This window comes from Pseudophryne corroboree, chromosome 3, assembly GCF_028390025.1.
Source record: "Pseudophryne corroboree isolate aPseCor3 chromosome 3, aPseCor3.hap2, whole genome shotgun sequence".
Lineage (NCBI taxonomy): Eukaryota > Metazoa > Chordata > Amphibia > Anura > Myobatrachidae > Pseudophryne > Pseudophryne corroboree.
This window is the reverse complement of record NC_086446.1, coordinates 429,692,251-429,709,523: the sequence shown is the minus strand read 5'-3', so window position 1 is coordinate 429,709,523 and position 17,273 is coordinate 429,692,251. Positions and strand designations below refer to the sequence as shown.

The following is a 17,273-nucleotide window of genomic DNA, read 5'->3' as shown; positions in this document are numbered from 1 at the left end:
AGCTGTTGTTGAACTACACATACCAGCATGCCTTGCTACAGTTTTGCTATTTGGCCATGCTAAAACTGTTGCAAGGCATGCTGGGATGTGTAGTTCAACAGCAGCTGGAGGGCCGAAGGTTCCCCATCCCTGCCTTAGACCATTAAGGGTACTTTAACGCAGGTAACTTTCAAGCAACGGTTTTGAGTTAATCCTGAGCAATCATAGTGCTGCTGTATCAGGAGAGCCCGGAAAGCAAGAGGCGATGATGCCCTGTCATTAAACAGCCCAACTAATGAAATAAGTGGCATTTCCTAATGTAAATTCACGTTTTCCTCATGTATTGTCTGAGGATTTGCCATTAAGAAGTGATGACTTTATTTATTTCCCTGTTATATAGAGGAAAGAAATATCACCAACCGTGGTTAAAATACAAAAAGGATGTCAGATCCAGGGAAGACAATAATGGACCATAAGAAATGTAGGATGAAGAACAACAACTTCATAAAGAATACATATTGTCATAAGAGATTAGCGGAGAGAGGGAAATAGCATAGCTACAAAGCTAGGGTTTATGGTTATTAATCAAATGTAATCACACACATATGAACATGGGGGGTCATTCAGAGTTGATCGCTCACTGCAGTTTTTAGCAGCGCAGAGGTTACTAATGCGTATGCACAGCAATGCGCACGCGCGTCATACGGGTACAAAGCGGATTGTTGCTGGGCGATGGATTTAATGAAGAATCCATTCGCACAGCCGATCGTAACTTTTTCTTCCCGCTCAGCTGCACACGTGCTTGCACACTTGCAAAGCGAAAAACACACTCCCCCGTGGCCGGCGACTATGCGTTTGCACGGCTGCTAAAAGTAGCTAGCGAGCGATCAACTCGGAATGACCCCTATGCTCTTCACCCATAAGGCGGGTACAATTTTGCTTATCCTGTCACTGAACAACGACATATCACTAGACTTCAGAGGAAAAACACACTTGTGCTAAAGTTGTAATGTAAAAAAAAAAAAAAGTGACATGATTAATTTGGTAGCACCTTTATTTTACTAGGCAGGGTGTCGTATAAGATATGCAATGGCATTATTACTGGAGTAAGCTGATTACCCCGCTGGCAATGATCCTGTAAAGATTCAGGGAAACCAGGTCATGGTTGCGTCTTCAGGGTTGTCATATTGCGGAAGTGTGGGCTACTACATGGCCCCTGCCTCGCAGAATGCACATTTCATTACATTATACCTTGCTATCTCCTATAGAGGATTACTGTATATACATTTTCTCATTTACAGTTTCACTCCAACACACTCTTTGCCGGGACTGGAGACAAGACTGCTACTACTACTTTGGGAGCAAATAAAAGATGTTAACAGCCATGGTCTGAATATCGATGATATATGTTTCAATGTACCAGCCTGCACCTGGAACACTTTCCTGCATACATGGAATCTACCACATTTCAACTGATAAACACTATTTCATTCTTAAACTGGACTCTTTAGGCCACTATTTCTAAGTACTGGGAAATCAGATATTTTACTTTAATTCATATACAAAAGATGATGAATGACTATAAATAATAAATCTAACTACACGTATAACATAATCTTGTATTAATTGCCAATTAATGTAACAATACTATAAAGGCCATGATCATCATATTGCATAATTTTTCCAGGATATACTTATGCGATTGTTATTACAGAATTTTTAATACACAGGCTGTAAGTTCATCTAATGAACTATAGCCAGGATAATGCTACGTCTAAACCCCACTATACTGGTCTATAAATGGATGTCTGCAGGTTACCGCAGGTGTACAGGGCTTCCCCCAATATACTGGCGCGTCCTTCAACATATCAACCGCTCTTAGTAATATTCTAGTAAATGCAGTCTCTCTGCAGGGGTGAAATAAAGCAGTTTAATCCCATAATCAGCCCGGCCTGTGCTCCAAATTGGCCTCATGCTGTATTTAAAAAAGTTACACAGGCTGTAAAGTAAATGAGCAGCATGCCAGGCTCAGATGGAGGATCCATATGTAGATATAGCCCCATATGCCTGCTGCCTGTACCCTCCTGCAGTAGAAGAGTGACCGTGGCTTGGTATTAGATGCCCCTAGTGCTGGGGCCACCATGTCCCGCTCTGCACGAGTGGCCACCCGCTCAGACACCTGTTCCCCATGCGGGAGGTGCGGTCAGCGTGCTGCCTGGCCTAGATATGACACCCCACCTCTCAGCTTCGGCACAGACACCTGGAACGGTCACAGTCAGTAAGTGACCGGGATAAAAGTAAGTCCCGCTGCTGGGAAATGGGCACTATGGGCAGATACCTTTCCGCAGCTCCCGCTGCCAGACGCCCACGATAGTGGCTGCGTGTTTCCGGTGATGGATCAGCCACAGGGACAGAGTCTGGACGCTCTGCTGGGAGTTGCTCAACTCGGACAATTTCTTTTCCAGGGCCGGCTCGGTAAATGACGCCATGTCTCTCCGTGGGGGCCCCGGGCCCAGCACAAGATGGCCGCCTGACCTCTCACCCTCAAGCGAGTCACGTGTCCTGAAACGAAGGGACGCGTTCCCTTGACTACTAAGGTCGCGGCGCATGTTCCCTCACGTCACTTCCGACATGTGAAACCGCCCTATATGCTGCGCTATGGGTTGAGGTAAGAAAAAGCGTGCGGGAAAATTCTCCCAAACACCGGTATGTTCCCGTATCTGATCGTCCTACATAGCCTAGTGCAGTGGGGATGTAGCTATGTAGTCACAGGGGAAGTCGTATGCCTGTATGTGGTCTATACATGGCTGTAGTGTACGTGCGACCTCACGTATAACTACAACTCACAGCATATCTTTACAGGCAATAAATATATAAGTACTTTACTATAACGAACTCTATAGTATTAGTCAAGGTTATGTCAGTCCATTTGCTCCTAATTTATTATAAAGCACAACCAAGAGAGTCATCCTCCAACATTTTGCACAGAAAAATCCGTTCAAATTAGAAAATTCCTATACTTTCAATGGAAGTTTGAAGAGACAAAAATCGGTGCAGACCATAAAAAAAAAGGTACAGTTGGAGCTTATGGAGAGAGATGGGGAATACTAATATACAAATACTTGTAAAACTACCTGACTCTCTCCATGAGGGAGAAAATGCTCTGTTCCTGGACTTTCCTGGTAATGTATGATTGCCATCACCTGTGGTGAGCTAGTTCATCGATAAGAAAGGTGTTTCACCACAGGTGATGGCAATCATACATTACCAGGAAAGTCCAGGAACAGAGCATTTTCTCCCTCATGGAGAGGGTCAGGTAGGCAAGTATGACTTAAGGTACTACTCAAATTATTTTTCTCTAACGTCCTAGTGGATGCTGGGACTCCGTAAGGACCATGGGGAATAGACGGGCTCCGCAGGAGACTGGGCACTCTAAAGAAAGATTTAGTACTACCTGGTGTGCACTGGCTCCTCCCTCTATGCCCCTCCTCCAGACCTCAGTTAGAATCTGTGCCCGGCCAGAGCTGGGTGCTTTTAGTGAGCTCTCCTGAGCTTGCTAATAAGAAAGTATTTTAGTTTGGTTTTTTTATTTTCAGAGAGCTTCTGCTGGCAACAGACTCTCTGCTACGTGGGACTGAGGGGAGAGAAGCAAACCTACTAACTGCGGCTAGGTTGCGCTTCTTAGGCTACTGGACACCATTAGCTCCAGAGGGATCGAACACAGGATCTTAACCTTGGTCGTCCGTTCCCAGGGCCGCGCCGCCGTCCCCCTCGCAGAGCCAGAACTCAGAAGCCGGCAGAAGCAAGAAGACATCGAAATCGGCGGCAGAAGACTCCTGTCTTCACATGAGGTAGCATTGCGCCCACACTACCCACACACTCCGGTCACTGTAGGGTGCAAGGCGCAGGGGGGGGCGCCCTGGGCAGCAATTAGGATACCTCTTGGCAAAAAGACACATATATACAGCTGGGCACTGTATATATGTACGAGCCCCCGCCATTTTATTACACAGACCCGGGACAGAAGCCCGCCGCTGAGGGGGCGGGGCCTTCTTCCTCAGCACTAACCAGCGCCATTTTCTCTTCACAGCTCAGCTGAGAGGAAGCTCCCCAGGCTCTCCCCTGCAGTATCAAGGTAAAAAGAGAGGGGGGGCACATAAATTTAGGCGCAAATTATCATAAACAGCAGCTACTGGGTAAACACTAAGTTACTGTGTAATCCCTGGGTTATATAGCGCTGGGGTGTGTGCTGGCATACTCTCTCTCTGTCTCCCCAAAAGGCCTTGTGGGGTCCTGTCCTCAATTAGAGCATTCCCTGTGTGTGTGCGGTGTGTCGGTACGTTTGTGTCGACATGTTTGACGAGGACGGTTACGTGGAGGCAGAACAAGTGCAAGTGAATGTGGTGTCGCCGCCGACGGCGCCGACACCTGATTGGATGGATATGTGGAAGGTGTTAAATGATAACGTAAGCTCCTTGCATAAAAGGTTGGATAATCAGTCAGGGTCTCAACCCGTGTCTGATTCTACAGCTCAGAGGCCGTCAGGGTCTCAAAAGCGCCCACTATCCCAGTTGGTTGACACAGATGTCGACACGGATTCTGACTCCAGTGTCGATGACGATGATGCAAAGTTGCAGCCTAAAATGACTAAAGCCATCCAATACATGATTATAGCAATGAAGGATGTATTGCACATATCGGAGGAAAACCCTGTCCCTGACAAGAGGGTTTATATGTTTGGGGAGAAAAAGCAAGAAGTGACTTTTCCCCCTTCACATGAATTAAATGAGTTATGTGAAAAAGCGTGGGATTCCCCTGATAGGAAAGTACTGATTTCCAAAAGATTACTTATGGCGTATCCTTTCCCGCCAACGGATAGGTTACGCTGGGAATCCTCCCCTAGGGTAGACAAAGCGTTGACGCGCTTATCTAAGAAGGTGGCCTTGCCGTCACAGGATACGGCCGCCCTAAAGGATCCTGCGGATAGGAAGCAGGAAGGTATCCTGAAGTCTGTTTATACACATTCTGATACTCTTCTGAGGCCAGCAATTGCTGCGGCCTGGATGTGTAGTGCTGTAGCAGCATGGACAGATACTCTGTCTGAGGAGTTAGATACCCTGGACAGGGAGACTATTTTACTGACCCTAGGACATATCAAAGACGCTGTCCTATATATGCGGGATGCCCAGAGGGACATTTGCCTGCTGGGCTCTAGAATAAACGCAATGTCGATTTCTGCCAGAAGGGTCTTATGGACTCGGCAATGGACAGGTGATGCTGACTCTAAAAAACACATGGAGGTGTTGCCTTATAAGGGTGAGGAATTGTTTGGGGACGGTCTCTCGGACCTAGTTTCTACGGCTGGGAAGTCAAATTTCTTGCCATATATTCCCTCACAGCCAAAGAAAGCACCGTATTACCAAATGCAGTCCTTCCGTTCACAGAAAAGCAAGAAAGTCAGAGGTGCATCCTTTCTTGGCAGGGGTAGAGGAAAGAAGCTGCACCATGCAGCTAGTTCCCAGGAACAAAAGTCCTCCCCGGCTTCCACTAAATCCACCGCATGACGCTGGGGCTCCACAGGCGGAGCCAGGAGCGGTGGGGGCGCGTCTCCAAAATTTCAGCCACCAGTGGGTTCGCTCACGGGTGGATCCTTGGGCTATACAAATTGTGTCTCAGGGATACAAGCTGGAATTCGAGGTGACGCCCCCTCACCATTACCTAAAATCGGCCTTGCCAGCTTCCCCCAGGGAAAGGGAGGTAGTGTTGGCAGCAATTCACAAGCTATATCTCCAGCAGGTGGTAGTGAAGGTTCCCCTCCTTCAACAGGGAGGGGGTTACTATTCCACCATGTTTGTGGTACCGAAACCGGACGGTTCGGTCAGACCCATTTTGAATTTAAAATCCCTGAATATTTATCTGAAGGAATTCAAGTTCAAGATGGAATCGCTCAGGGCGGTCATTGCAAGCCTGGAGGAAGGGGATTTTATGGTGTCTCTGGACATCAAGGATGCGTACTTGCATGTCCCCATTTATCCACCTCATCAGGAGTACCTCAGGTTTGTGGTACAGGACTGTCATTACCAATTCCAGACGTTGCCGTTTGGCCTGTCCACGGCACCGAGAATATTTACCAAGGTGATGGCGGAAATGATGGTGCTCCTTCGGAAGCAAGGGGTTACAATTATCCCATACTTGGACGATCTCCTCATAAAGGCGAGGTCCAGGGAGCGGTTGCTGATCAGCGTAGCACTCTCTCAGGAAGTGTTGCAACAGCACGGCTGGATTCTGAATATTCCAAAGTCGCAGCTGATTCCTACGACGCGTCTGCCCTTCCTGGGCATGATTCTGGACACAAACCAAAAAAAGGTGTTTCTCCCGGAGGAGAAGGCCCAGGAGCTCGTGACTCTGGTCAGAGGCCTCCTAAAACCAAAACAGGTATCGGTGCATCACTGCACGCAAGTCCTGGGAAAGATGGTGGCGTCATACGAAGCCATTACTTTCGGCAGGTTCCATGCGAGGATCTTTCAGTGGGATCTGTTGGACAAGTGGTCCGGATCGCATCTTCAGATGCATCGGCTGATCACCCTGTCCCCCAGGGCCAGGGTGTCTCTTCTGTGGTGGCTGCAAAGTGCTCACCTCCTCGAGGGCCGCAGGTTCGGCATACAGGACTGGGTCCTGGTGACCACGGATGCAAGCCTCCGAGGATGGGGGGCAGTCACTCAAGGAAGAAACTTCCAGGGGCTGTGGTCAAGTCAGGAGACTTGTCTGCACATCAATATCCTGGAACTAAGGGCCATATACAACGCCCTGAGTCAAGCGGAGCCTCTGCTTCGAAACCAACCAGTGCTGATTCAGTCAGACAACATCACTGCAGTGGCCCATGTAAACCGCCAGGGCGGCACAAGAAGCAGGGTGGCAATGGCAGAAGCCACCAGGATTCTTCGTTGGGCGGAGAATCACGTACTCGCACTGTCAGCAGTGTTCATTCCGGGAGTGGACAACTGGGAAGCAGACTTCCTCAGCAGGCACGACCTCCACCCGGGAGAGTGGGGACTTCATCAAGAAGTCTTCACGCAGATTGCAAATCGATGGGAACTGCCACAGGTGGACATGATGGCGTCCCGTCTCAACAAAAAGCTAAAAAGGTATTGCGCCAGGTCAAGGGACCCTCAGGCGATAGCTGTGGACGCACTAGTAACACCGTGGGTGTTCCAGTCGGTCTCTGTGTTTCCTCCTCTTCCTCTCATACCAAAGGTGCTGAGAATTGTAAGAAAAAGAGGAGTGAGAACAATACTCATTGTTCCGGATTGGCCAAGAAGGACTTGGTACCCGGAATTGCAAGAAATGCTCACAGAGGACCCATGGCCTCTGCCTCTCAGACAGGACCTGTTACAACAAGGGCCCTGTCTGTTCCAAGACTTACCGCGGCTGCGTTTAACGGCATGGCGGTTGAACGCCGGATCCTAGCAGAAAAAGGCATTCCGGATGAAGTTATTCCTACGCTGATAAAGGCTAGGAAGGACGTGACAGCAAAGCATTATCACCGTATATGGTGAAAATATGTTGCTTGGTGTGAGGCCAGGAAGGCCCCTACAGAGGAATTCCAGCTGGGTCGTTTCCTGCACTTCCTACAGTCAGGAGTGACTATGGGCCTAAAATTAGGGTCCATAAAGGTCCAGATTTCGGCCCTATCCATTTTCTTCCAAAAAGAACTGGCTTCACTGCCTGAGGTTCAGACGTTTGTTAAGGGAGTACTGCATATTCAGCCCTCTTTTGTGCCACCAGTGGCACCTTGGGATCTTAACGTGGTGTTGAGTTTCCTGAAATCCCACTGGTGTGAGCCACTTAAGACCGTGGAGCTAAAGTATCTCACGTGAAAAGTGGTCATGCTGTTGGCCTTAGCTTCGGCTAGGCGTGTGTCAGAATTGGCGGCTTTGTCATGTAAAAGCCCCTATCTGGTTTTCCATATGGATAGGGCAGAATTGCGGACTCGTCCGCAATTTCTGCCAAAGGTGGTGTCATCCTTTCATTTGAACCAACCTATTGTGGTGCCTGCGACTACTTGTGACTTGGAGGATTCCAAGTTGCTTGACGTAGTCCGGGCTTTGAAGATTTATGTGAAGGCTGGAGTCAGGAAGACTGACTCGCTGTTTGTCCTGTATGCATCCAACAAGCTGGGTGCTCCTGCTTCAAAGCAAACTATTGCTCGCTGGGTCTGTGGCACGATTCAGCAGGCTCATTCTGCGGCTGGATTGCCGCATCCAAAATCAGTGAAAGACCATTCCACAAGAAAGGTGGGCTCTTCTTGGGCGGCTGCCCGAGGGGTCTCGGCATTACAGCTTTGCCCAGCTGCTACTTGGTCGGGTTCAAACACATTTGCAAAGTTCTACAAGTTTGATACCCTGGCTGAGGAGGACCTTGAGTTTGCCCATTCGGTGCTGCAGAGTCATCCGCACTCTCCCGCTCGTTTGGGAGCTTTGGTATAATCCCCATGGTCCTTACGGAGTCCCCAGCATCCACTAGGACGTTAGAGAAAATAAGATTTTACTCACCGGTAAATCTATTTCTCGTAGTCCGTAGTGGATGCTGGGCGCCCGTCCCAAGTGCGGACTTTCTGCAATACGTGTATATAGTTATTGCTTACTAAAGGGTTATGTTATGTGGCATCAGTTGAGTGATGCTTGTTTGTTGTTCATACTGTTAACTGGGTAAGTTTATCACGAGTTATACGGTGTGATTGGTGTGGCTGGTATGAGTCTTACCCTGGATTCCAAAATCCTTTCCTTGTAATGTCAGCTCTTCCGGGCACAGTTTCCTTAACTGAGGTCTGGAGGAGGGGCATAGAGGGAGGAGCCAGTGCACACCAGGTAGTACTAAATATTTCTTTAGAGTGACCAGTCTCCTGCGGAGCCCGTCTATTCCCCATGGTCCTTACGGAGTCCCCAGCTTCCACTACGGACTACGAGAAATAGATTTACCGGTGAGTAAAATCTTATTATTTTATTGTGACGTGCTTATTTACTACATATAATTAATTATATATATATTCTAATACATTTAGGCAATTATTTCCGTGATACTGCATATTCTCTGAGACCATCAGATGCTGAATGGAAACTATGGCATCCAAGAGTTATCCACATGGCGCCTTTGAGGTACTTCGTCCATTCTGTGTGCAGCTGACAGTGGAACAGACAGTACAGAATGTAAAAAACCTGCAAACACAGATTTCTTCTACAGATGTCTCTGCTCTTCAAGCCCTTCTGGATTATGTTCTATTTCCTCTGCGCTTTGCCCTTAAAACACCTGGCTCTAAAAAACCGGGATTAGTGCAAGCTGTTTTGGAATGTATTTCCTTTCTTCTCTCTCTCACTCACTTAAAGAGCCCAGTGTCCTTACAGGAGATGTTTAGTGAACTCTGCAGTTGCCTCCCCCCTGACCCACTTCAGCCTGTGCCAGAGGAGCTGAAATTAGCAGTAGTTTTAACATTACAATCTCTTCTCCGTGCATCTGGTGCGGATGTGCTACCTGTCCTGTACAAACCGTCCATGCTTCCTGAGTTGGGATTCACCATCACTGTTTTGCTGAGGCTTGCAGAACGGGAGAAATCACGAGAGATCAGGCTTGAATCTTTGAACTGTTTGGAGATATTGCTGACGCCAAAGCCCAAGCAAGACACTTCTCTCAGTGGTCTTTTTGCTTCATTTTTACCTGGAATCTGCACAGTGCTAACAAGGATTATTTGTGGCGACCCCAAGCAAGGATACAGAGTAACGAGAGCTGCAATCAGGTTATGGGCTGAGGCAGTTAGTATAGTCATGTCTGATGAAAGTCTGGCACAAGTGACAGAAAAGAAACCTGTACACCCTGGGTTGTCTGGACGTATAGCAGAACTTCTAGTGCACCGAGACAAGACTTGGGTGAAACATTCTGCTAGCCGTCTGTTTGTTCATCTAGAAAAAATCTCAATGCACTGCATATCCGACCCCCACTGGAAAGTAAGAATGGCGCTTGTGGACTTAGCTTATCTCTTGCTTTGTCATTGCTGGAATTCTCTAGGAGAGGCAGTAGGGAATCTTCTGCAGATATTGGTGGGATATATGAGTGATGATAGAGCTGAGGTAAAAGCCAGGGCGTGTGAGGCACTGCTGGAGGTAGCGAAGGAAGGGCCAGCTTCACGGACACTAGCAGAGGTGCTAACAGAAAGCCTCCATTCACTGACTGTAACTCTTCCAAGACTGCTGAGATCTCAGGATGACCAAGGCAAGCTTCACACTTTAGCTCTTCTTCTAGGCTATCTTCAGTTGCTTGGTCCCAGGCTTGCATTCACTCTGCACTCTCCTGCTCACCTTCAGCGCCTGTCTGCTGCACTCCTGCAGACACTAGAGTTAGATTTTTGCTCAGTCAAAGTTGTAGAAGAAAGACTTCCCTCTCCTGCTGCCAGTCTCACGCAGCAGGACATCGCACACACTGGAGCTCCACAGAAGACTTTCCGCTTTTTCAGGGACACACGTATTCTTTTCCATATTCAGAGCATCTGTAGGCTTTTGGGGTATTATGGAGATTTCTACTTGCTGACAGACCACTTTTTGGGACTATACCGGGCGCATAGACTACCGGCTGTGCTGGTATTGAACCAGTTAGTATTAGGAGCAGCTGGAATTGAAGTTGAAGTACTCAATGAGGAGAACCAGGTACTTGCAGCCAGTGAACTTTTGGAAGCTGTGCGCCCACTTTTTGAAGAGTACACAGACCCCACCAATTGGCATCTACAAACCTGTCAGGACAGTGATGCAGTAGTGGATCAGCTTTCCTTACTCCGTATTGGGGGTCAGTCTATGTCAGCAATTGGTGACATGAGTGCTAACGTTTGGAAGCTTTGTCTGCAGCTGGAGGGCATATCTTGCTTTGCCAATGCTCTTGGAACTAACTTCCGCCCACTCCTTATATCTGCTCTATACCCAGTGCTTGAGAAAGCTGGAGATCCTTCCCTCATGGTTAGTGGGGCAGCGAAGGTGACTTTAGGAAATGTCAGCCAAGCCTGTGGATACAAAGACATCAGCCAGCTGATTGAACTCAATGCAGATTATTTGGCAAGTGAAGTGTCTGTTGGTCTGCGCCGCCTTCGAAAATACAATGGAGGTGCTGCCCATGTATTGCATGCCATGTTAGATCATTGTGGGCCCAGCCTGTTGCCACTACTGCATGAACTTGTCCAAGATCTACTTCCAGCATTGGACCAGTCGCAGAATGAAGGTGCCAAGATCCTCTTCCCTGTGCTGAATTCTCTTGTCGCAAAACTAGGTAATACATTATGCTGCCCCATGATCATTTAGGATAGCATTTGTAGCATATGTGAGTCTCAGCTCTGCATCTGAAATGTTCTACTATTCACATGAATTATTAGCCATTGAAAAGAAGTTAATAGTAACAGGTTTCATCGATTTACATTTTATGGTGTGCTTTGGTTTCGCTTTGTGTTGTTTTTTTGTGGGGGTGGGAGTTGCTTTTACGTGCAAACACACAGTGAGATTTTGACTAGGTGCCAATTTTGACTGTGATTTCCCTTGAACTCCCCGGAGCCCAGAACCACCGATTTTGACAATACTAGAAACTAGATTGTACACAATATAGTCAAAATTGACTTGCCTGCCTGTCTATTTTTTCTTGCGTTACTGACCCCGCGGGAGCACGCATCTGTATCGCAAGCTGTGTACACACGGTGCGATATGTGCTAACTATATAGTCAAAATCGCAAGCACACATCGCACCGTGTGTATGCACCTCTAAGGTTACCTTGTTAACCTGGAAGAGTTCCTGTATTTAAATTGTTTTTCTGCAGCGGGGTACACTGTGTTCCACAGGGAATACTTTGGGGTGTAGAGATGGATCTTGATCCAGGCACCAACAGGTTAAAGCTTTAGCCGTCCCAAGATGCATTTGGGCCTCCTCTATAACCCCGCCCCTAGGCACTGTGAGCCCAGTTTTCAGTTTGTGTCTGCAGAAGCAGGTCACTTAACAGGTGGGCTTCACTGGGCAGCTCTGAAAAAGCTTTTTCTGACAGAAAATGTCTTCAAAACTGGGCTGTCAGCGCTGTATGTCATGGTGACACATCAGCACTGCAGCTCCATCACCTCCCAAGCTGCGTCGCATACTCCCGCTGGCTCAGTTCCCGGGTACATGCGGCGGAGACGCTTCGGCTTAGGCACACAATCGCAGATGCTCTCCTGGTTCACGTGTTTGCTACGGGGAGGAGGTGAGAGGGTCCCCCAGGCGGGACCCGCCATTAAATCGCGTTCCGATCGCAGTCTAGGGAGATGGACTGCAACGCTGGTGTGGGCACTGTGACTGAGCAGGGACCCCACTATATCCACCAGGGCGAGAGGCCCCAACTATAGAATCCTTCAAAAGTAGACTCAAGATTTTTCTGTTTACTCAAGCATTTCCATAATGTCCCTTTTAGTATCTTCATGCTTCTGTATTTTATGAAAATGTACTTCATTATTTTCTGTACTATATTATGCTATGTATCTGTTAAGCGCCTTGAGTCCTATTGGAGAAAGAGCGCTATATAAATAAAATAATAATTATTATTATTATTATAGGAGTACAGGTCGGATATGCTAATGTCCACTTTTAATAAGACTCCACAGTACCAGGTGGTGAAGTCCAGCATAGGGGTGCCGGCGCTTGACCTGTAGGCCATCCCCTGGCCCAGGACGCCATCTACTGCTGGTGTTCCTGCTCTGGAGCTGCCTCACACTCTCCCTGACTGAGACGCTGGGCGCCATTTTCTAAAATAGATGCGACTGGTCTCCGGGACTGCAGGGCAAGGTCTCCTTTGTAAACCGGCATGTACATCAGCGCCGTGGTTTTACAAACACTTGAGTATTCTACATGTCGATATTAAGTCAGCGTTGGTTAAAAACAAGCATACCTGTGCCAGAATATTTTACACGAGTATTCTGATATATACATCCAGTCTCAGACCGCGCATTGTGTTATGTGTGTATATGTATATATATTATATTATATTTCTCTGACGTCCTAAGTGGATGCTGGGACTCCGTAAGGACCATGGGGAATAGCGGCTCCGCAGGAGACTGGGCACAACTAAAGAAAGCTTTAGGACTACCTGGTGTGCACTGGCTCCTCCCACTATGACCCTCCTCCAGACCTCGGTTAGAATCTTGTGCCCGGCTGAGCTGGATGCACACTAGGGGCTCTCCTGAGCTCCTAGAAAAGAAAGTATATTTTAGTTTTTTTATTTTCAGTGAGATCTGCTGGCAACAGACTCACTGCTACGAGGGACTAAGGGGAGAAGAAGCGAACCTACCTGACTGGAGATAGTTTGGGCTTCTTAGGCTACTGGACACCATTAGCTCCAGAGGGATCGAACACAGGACCCGACCTCGATCGTTCGGTCCCGGAGCCGCGCCGCCGTCCCCCTTACAGAGCCAGAAGCATGAAGATGGTCCTGAAAATCGGCGGCAGAAGACTTCGGTCTTCAACAAGGTAGCGCACAGCACTGCAGCTGTGCGCCATTGCTCCTCATGCACACCTCACACTCCGGTCACTGATGGGTGCAGGGCGTTGGGGGGGGGGGCGCCCTGAGCAGCAATATTAAACACCTTGGCTGGCAAATCTACACAATATATAGTCATATAGGCTATATATGTGTGTAAAATACCCGTGCCAGAGATCCATAAAAAGCGGGAGAAAGTCAGCCGAAAAAGGGGCGGGGCTATCTCCCTCAGCACACTGGCGCCATTTTTTCTTCACAGTGCAGCTGGAAGACAGCTCCCCAGGCTCTCCCCTGTAGTTTTCAGGCTCAAAGGGTTAAAAAGAGAGGGGGGGCACTAAATTTAGGCGCAATATTGTGTATACAAGCAGCTATTGGGGAAAAAATCACTCAGTTATAGTGTTAATCCCTGCATTATATATAGCTCTGGTGTGTGCTGGCATACTCTCTCTCTGTCTCCCCAAAGGACTTTGTGGGGTCCTGTCCTCAGAGCATTCCCTGTGTGTGTGTGTGCGGTGTGTCGGTACGGCTGTGTCGACATGTTTGAGAAGGAAGGTTATGTGGAGGCGGAGCAGATGCCGATAAATGTGATGTCGCCCCCTGGGGGGCCGACACCAGAGTGGATGGATAGGTGGAAGGTATTAACCGACAGTGTCAACTCCTTACATAAAAGGCTGGATGACGTAACAGCTATGGGACAGCCGGCTTCTCAGCCCGCGCCTGCCCAGGCGTCTCAAAGGCCATCAGGGGCTCAAAAACGCCCGCTACCTCAGATGGCAGACACAGATGTCGACACGGAGTATGACTCCAGTGTCGACGAGGTTGAGACATATACACAATCCACTAGGAATATCCGTTGCATGATCTCGGCAATGAAAAATGTGTTACACATTTCTGACATTAACCCAGATACCACAAAAAAGGGGTTTTATGTTTGGGGAGAAAAAGCAGACAGTGTTTTGTTCCCCCATCAGATGAGTGAATGAAGTGTGTGAAGAAGCGTGGGTTCTCCCGATAAGAAACTGGTAATTTCTAAAAAGTTACTGATGGCGTACCCTTTCCCGCCAGAGGATAGGTCACGTTGGGAGAATATCCCTTAGGGTGGATAAGGCGCTCACACGTTTGTCAAAAAAGGTGGCACTGCCGTCTTAGGATACGGCCACTTTGACGGAGCCTGCTGATAAAAAGCAGGAGGCTATCCTGAAGTCTGTATATACACACTCGGGTACTATACTGAGACCTGAAATTGCCTCAGCATGAATAGTGCTGCTGCAGCGTGGTCTATTACCCTGTCAGGACAGGGATACTATTTGCTAACCTTAGAGCATATTAAAGATGTCGTCTTAGATATGAGGGATGCACAGAGGGATATTTGCCGGCTGGCATCCAAAATTAATGCAATGTCCATTCTGCCAGGAGGGTATTAGGGACCCGGCAGTGGACAGGCGATGCTGACTTTTTAGAAGGCACATGAAGATTCTGCCTTATAAGGGTGAGGAATTGTTTGGGGATGGTCTCTGGGACCTCGTATCCACAGCAACTGCTGGGAAGGAAAAAATGTACCTTAAGTTTCCTCACAGCCTAAGAAAGCACCGTATTATAAGGTACAGTCCTTTCGGCTTCAGAAAAGCAAGCGGGTCAAAGGCGCTTCCTTTCTGCACAGAGACAAGGGAAGAGGGAAAAAGCTGCACCAGACAGCCAGTTCCCAGGATCAAAAATCTTCCCCCGCTTCCTCTGAGTCCACCGCATGACGCGGGGGCTCCACAGGTGGAGCCAGGTGCGGTAGGGGCGCGTCTCGGGAACTTCAGCGACCAGTGGGCTCGCTCACAGGTGGATCCCTGGGTTCTGCAAGTAGTATCACAGGGATACAAGCTGGAGTTCGAGGCGACTCCCCCTCGCAGTTACCTCAAATCAGCCTTGCCTGCTACCCTCGAGGAGAGGTAGTACTGGCGGCTATTCACAAGCTGTACTTCCAGCAGGTGAAAATCAAGGTACCCCTCCTTCTACAAGGCCGGGGTTACTATTCCACAATGTTTGTGGTACCGAAACCAGACTGGTCGGTGAGACCCATTCTAAGATTGAAATCCTTGAACACTTATATACGAAGGTTCAAGTTCAAAATGGAATCGCTCAGGGCGGTTACTGCAAGCCTGGACGAAGGGGATTACATGATATCACTGGACATCAAGGATGCTTACCTGCATGTCCCCATTTACCCTCCTCACCAGGAGTACCTCAAAATTGTGGTACAGGACTGTCTTTACCAATTCCAGACGTTGCCGTTGGTCTGTCCCCGGCACCGAGGGTATTTACCAAGGTAATGGCCGAAATGATGATACTCCTTCGAAAAAAGGGAGTTATAATTATCCCGTACTTGGACGATCTCCTTATAAAGGCGAGGTCCAGGGAGCAGTTGTTCGTCGGAGTAGCACTATCTCGGGAAGTGCTACAACAGCACGGCTGGATCCTGAATAGTCCAAAGTCGCAGCTGGTTCCTACGACGCGTCTACTGTTCCTGGGTATGGTTCTGGACACAGAACAGGAAAAAGGGTTTCTCACGGAGGAGAAGGCCAAGGAGTTGTCATCTCTAGTCAGAGACCTCCTAATACAATTACAGGTGTCGGTGCATCAATGCACGTGAGTCCTGGGAGAGATGGTAGCTTCTTACGAAGAAATTCCATTCGGCAGGTTCCATGCAAGGATCTTCCAGTGGGATCTGTTGGACAAGTGGTCCGGGTCGCATCTTCAGATGCATTGGCTGATAACCCTGTCTCCAAGGGCCAGGGTGTCGCTGTTGTGGTGGCTGCAGAGTGCTCATCTTCTAGAGGGCCGCAGATTCGGCATACAGGACTGGGTCCTGGTGACCACGGATGCCAGCCTTCGAGGCTGGGGGGCAGTCACACAGGGAAGAAACTTCCAGGGACTGTGGTCAAGTCACGAGACTTCCCTACACATAGATATTCTAGGACTAAGGGCCATTCACAATGCCCTAAGTCAGGCTAGACCCCTGCTTCAACACCAGCCGGTGCTGATCCAGTCAGACAACATCACGGCGGTCGCCCATGTAAACCAGCAGGGCGGCACAAGAAGCAGGATGGTGATGGCAGAAGCCACAAGGATTTTCCGATGGGCGGAAAATCATGTGTTAGCACTGTCAGCAGTGTTCATTCCCGGAGTGGACAACTGGGAAGCAGACTTTCTCAGCAAGCACGACCTCCACCCGGGAGAGTGGGGACTTCATCCAGAAGTCTTCAAAATGATTGTACACCATTGGGAAAGGCCACAGGTGGACATGACGGCGTCCCGCCTCAACAAAAAGCTAAAAAGATATCGCGCCAGGTCAAGGGACCCTCAGGCGATAGCTGTGGACGCTCTGGTAACACCGTGGGTGTACCAATCGGTGTATGTGTTCATTCCTTTTGCCTCTCATACCCAAGGTACTGAGAATACTAAGAAGGAGAGGAGTAAGAACTATACTCGTGGTTCCGGATTGGCCAAGAAGAGCTTGGTACCCAGAACTTCAAGAAATGATCTTAGAGGACCCATGGCCTCTACCGCTCAGACAGGACCTGCTGCAGCAGGGGCCCTGCCTGTTCCAAGGCTTACCACGGCTGTGTTTGCGGCATGGCAGTTGAACACCGGATCCTAAAGGAAAAAGGCATTCCGGAGGAAGTCATTCCTACGCTGATTAAGGCTAGGAAAGATGTGATCGCAAAATATTAGCACCGAATATGGCAAAAATATGTTGCTTAGTGTGAGGCCAGGAAGGCCC

At 48.6% G+C, this 17,273-nt stretch overlaps 2 protein-coding genes across 5 annotated transcripts in view; one reads left to right on the top strand and one right to left on the bottom strand.

Annotated features, from left to right (window-relative positions):
• RPRD1B (regulation of nuclear pre-mRNA domain containing 1B) overlaps positions 1-2,592 on the bottom strand; it is a 110,095-nt gene extending 107,503 nt beyond the window's left edge. Inside the window, exon 1 of the mRNA XM_063960375.1 lies at positions 2,318-2,592. Coding sequence (XP_063816445.1) covers positions 2,318-2,588 — 271 coding nt within the window. The 5' untranslated portion in view covers positions 2,589-2,592. The remainder of the gene's footprint in view (positions 1-2,317) is intronic.
• Positions 2,563-17,273, top strand: part of TTI1 (TELO2 interacting protein 1) — a 51,437-nt gene continuing 36,726 nt past the window's right edge. For 2 of the 4 annotated variants that reach the window (XM_063960374.1, XM_063960371.1), the window contains exons 1-2: positions 2,563-2,647; positions 9,041-11,283. In XM_063960374.1, the coding sequence (XP_063816444.1) occupies positions 9,090-11,283 (2,194 nt within the window). In that variant the 5' untranslated portion in view covers positions 2,563-2,647; positions 9,041-9,089. Of the gene's footprint in view, positions 2,686-2,707; positions 3,052-9,040; positions 11,284-17,273 lie in introns of those variants that run through there. The other 2 variants (XM_063960372.1, XM_063960373.1) reach the window with 2 other exon arrangements.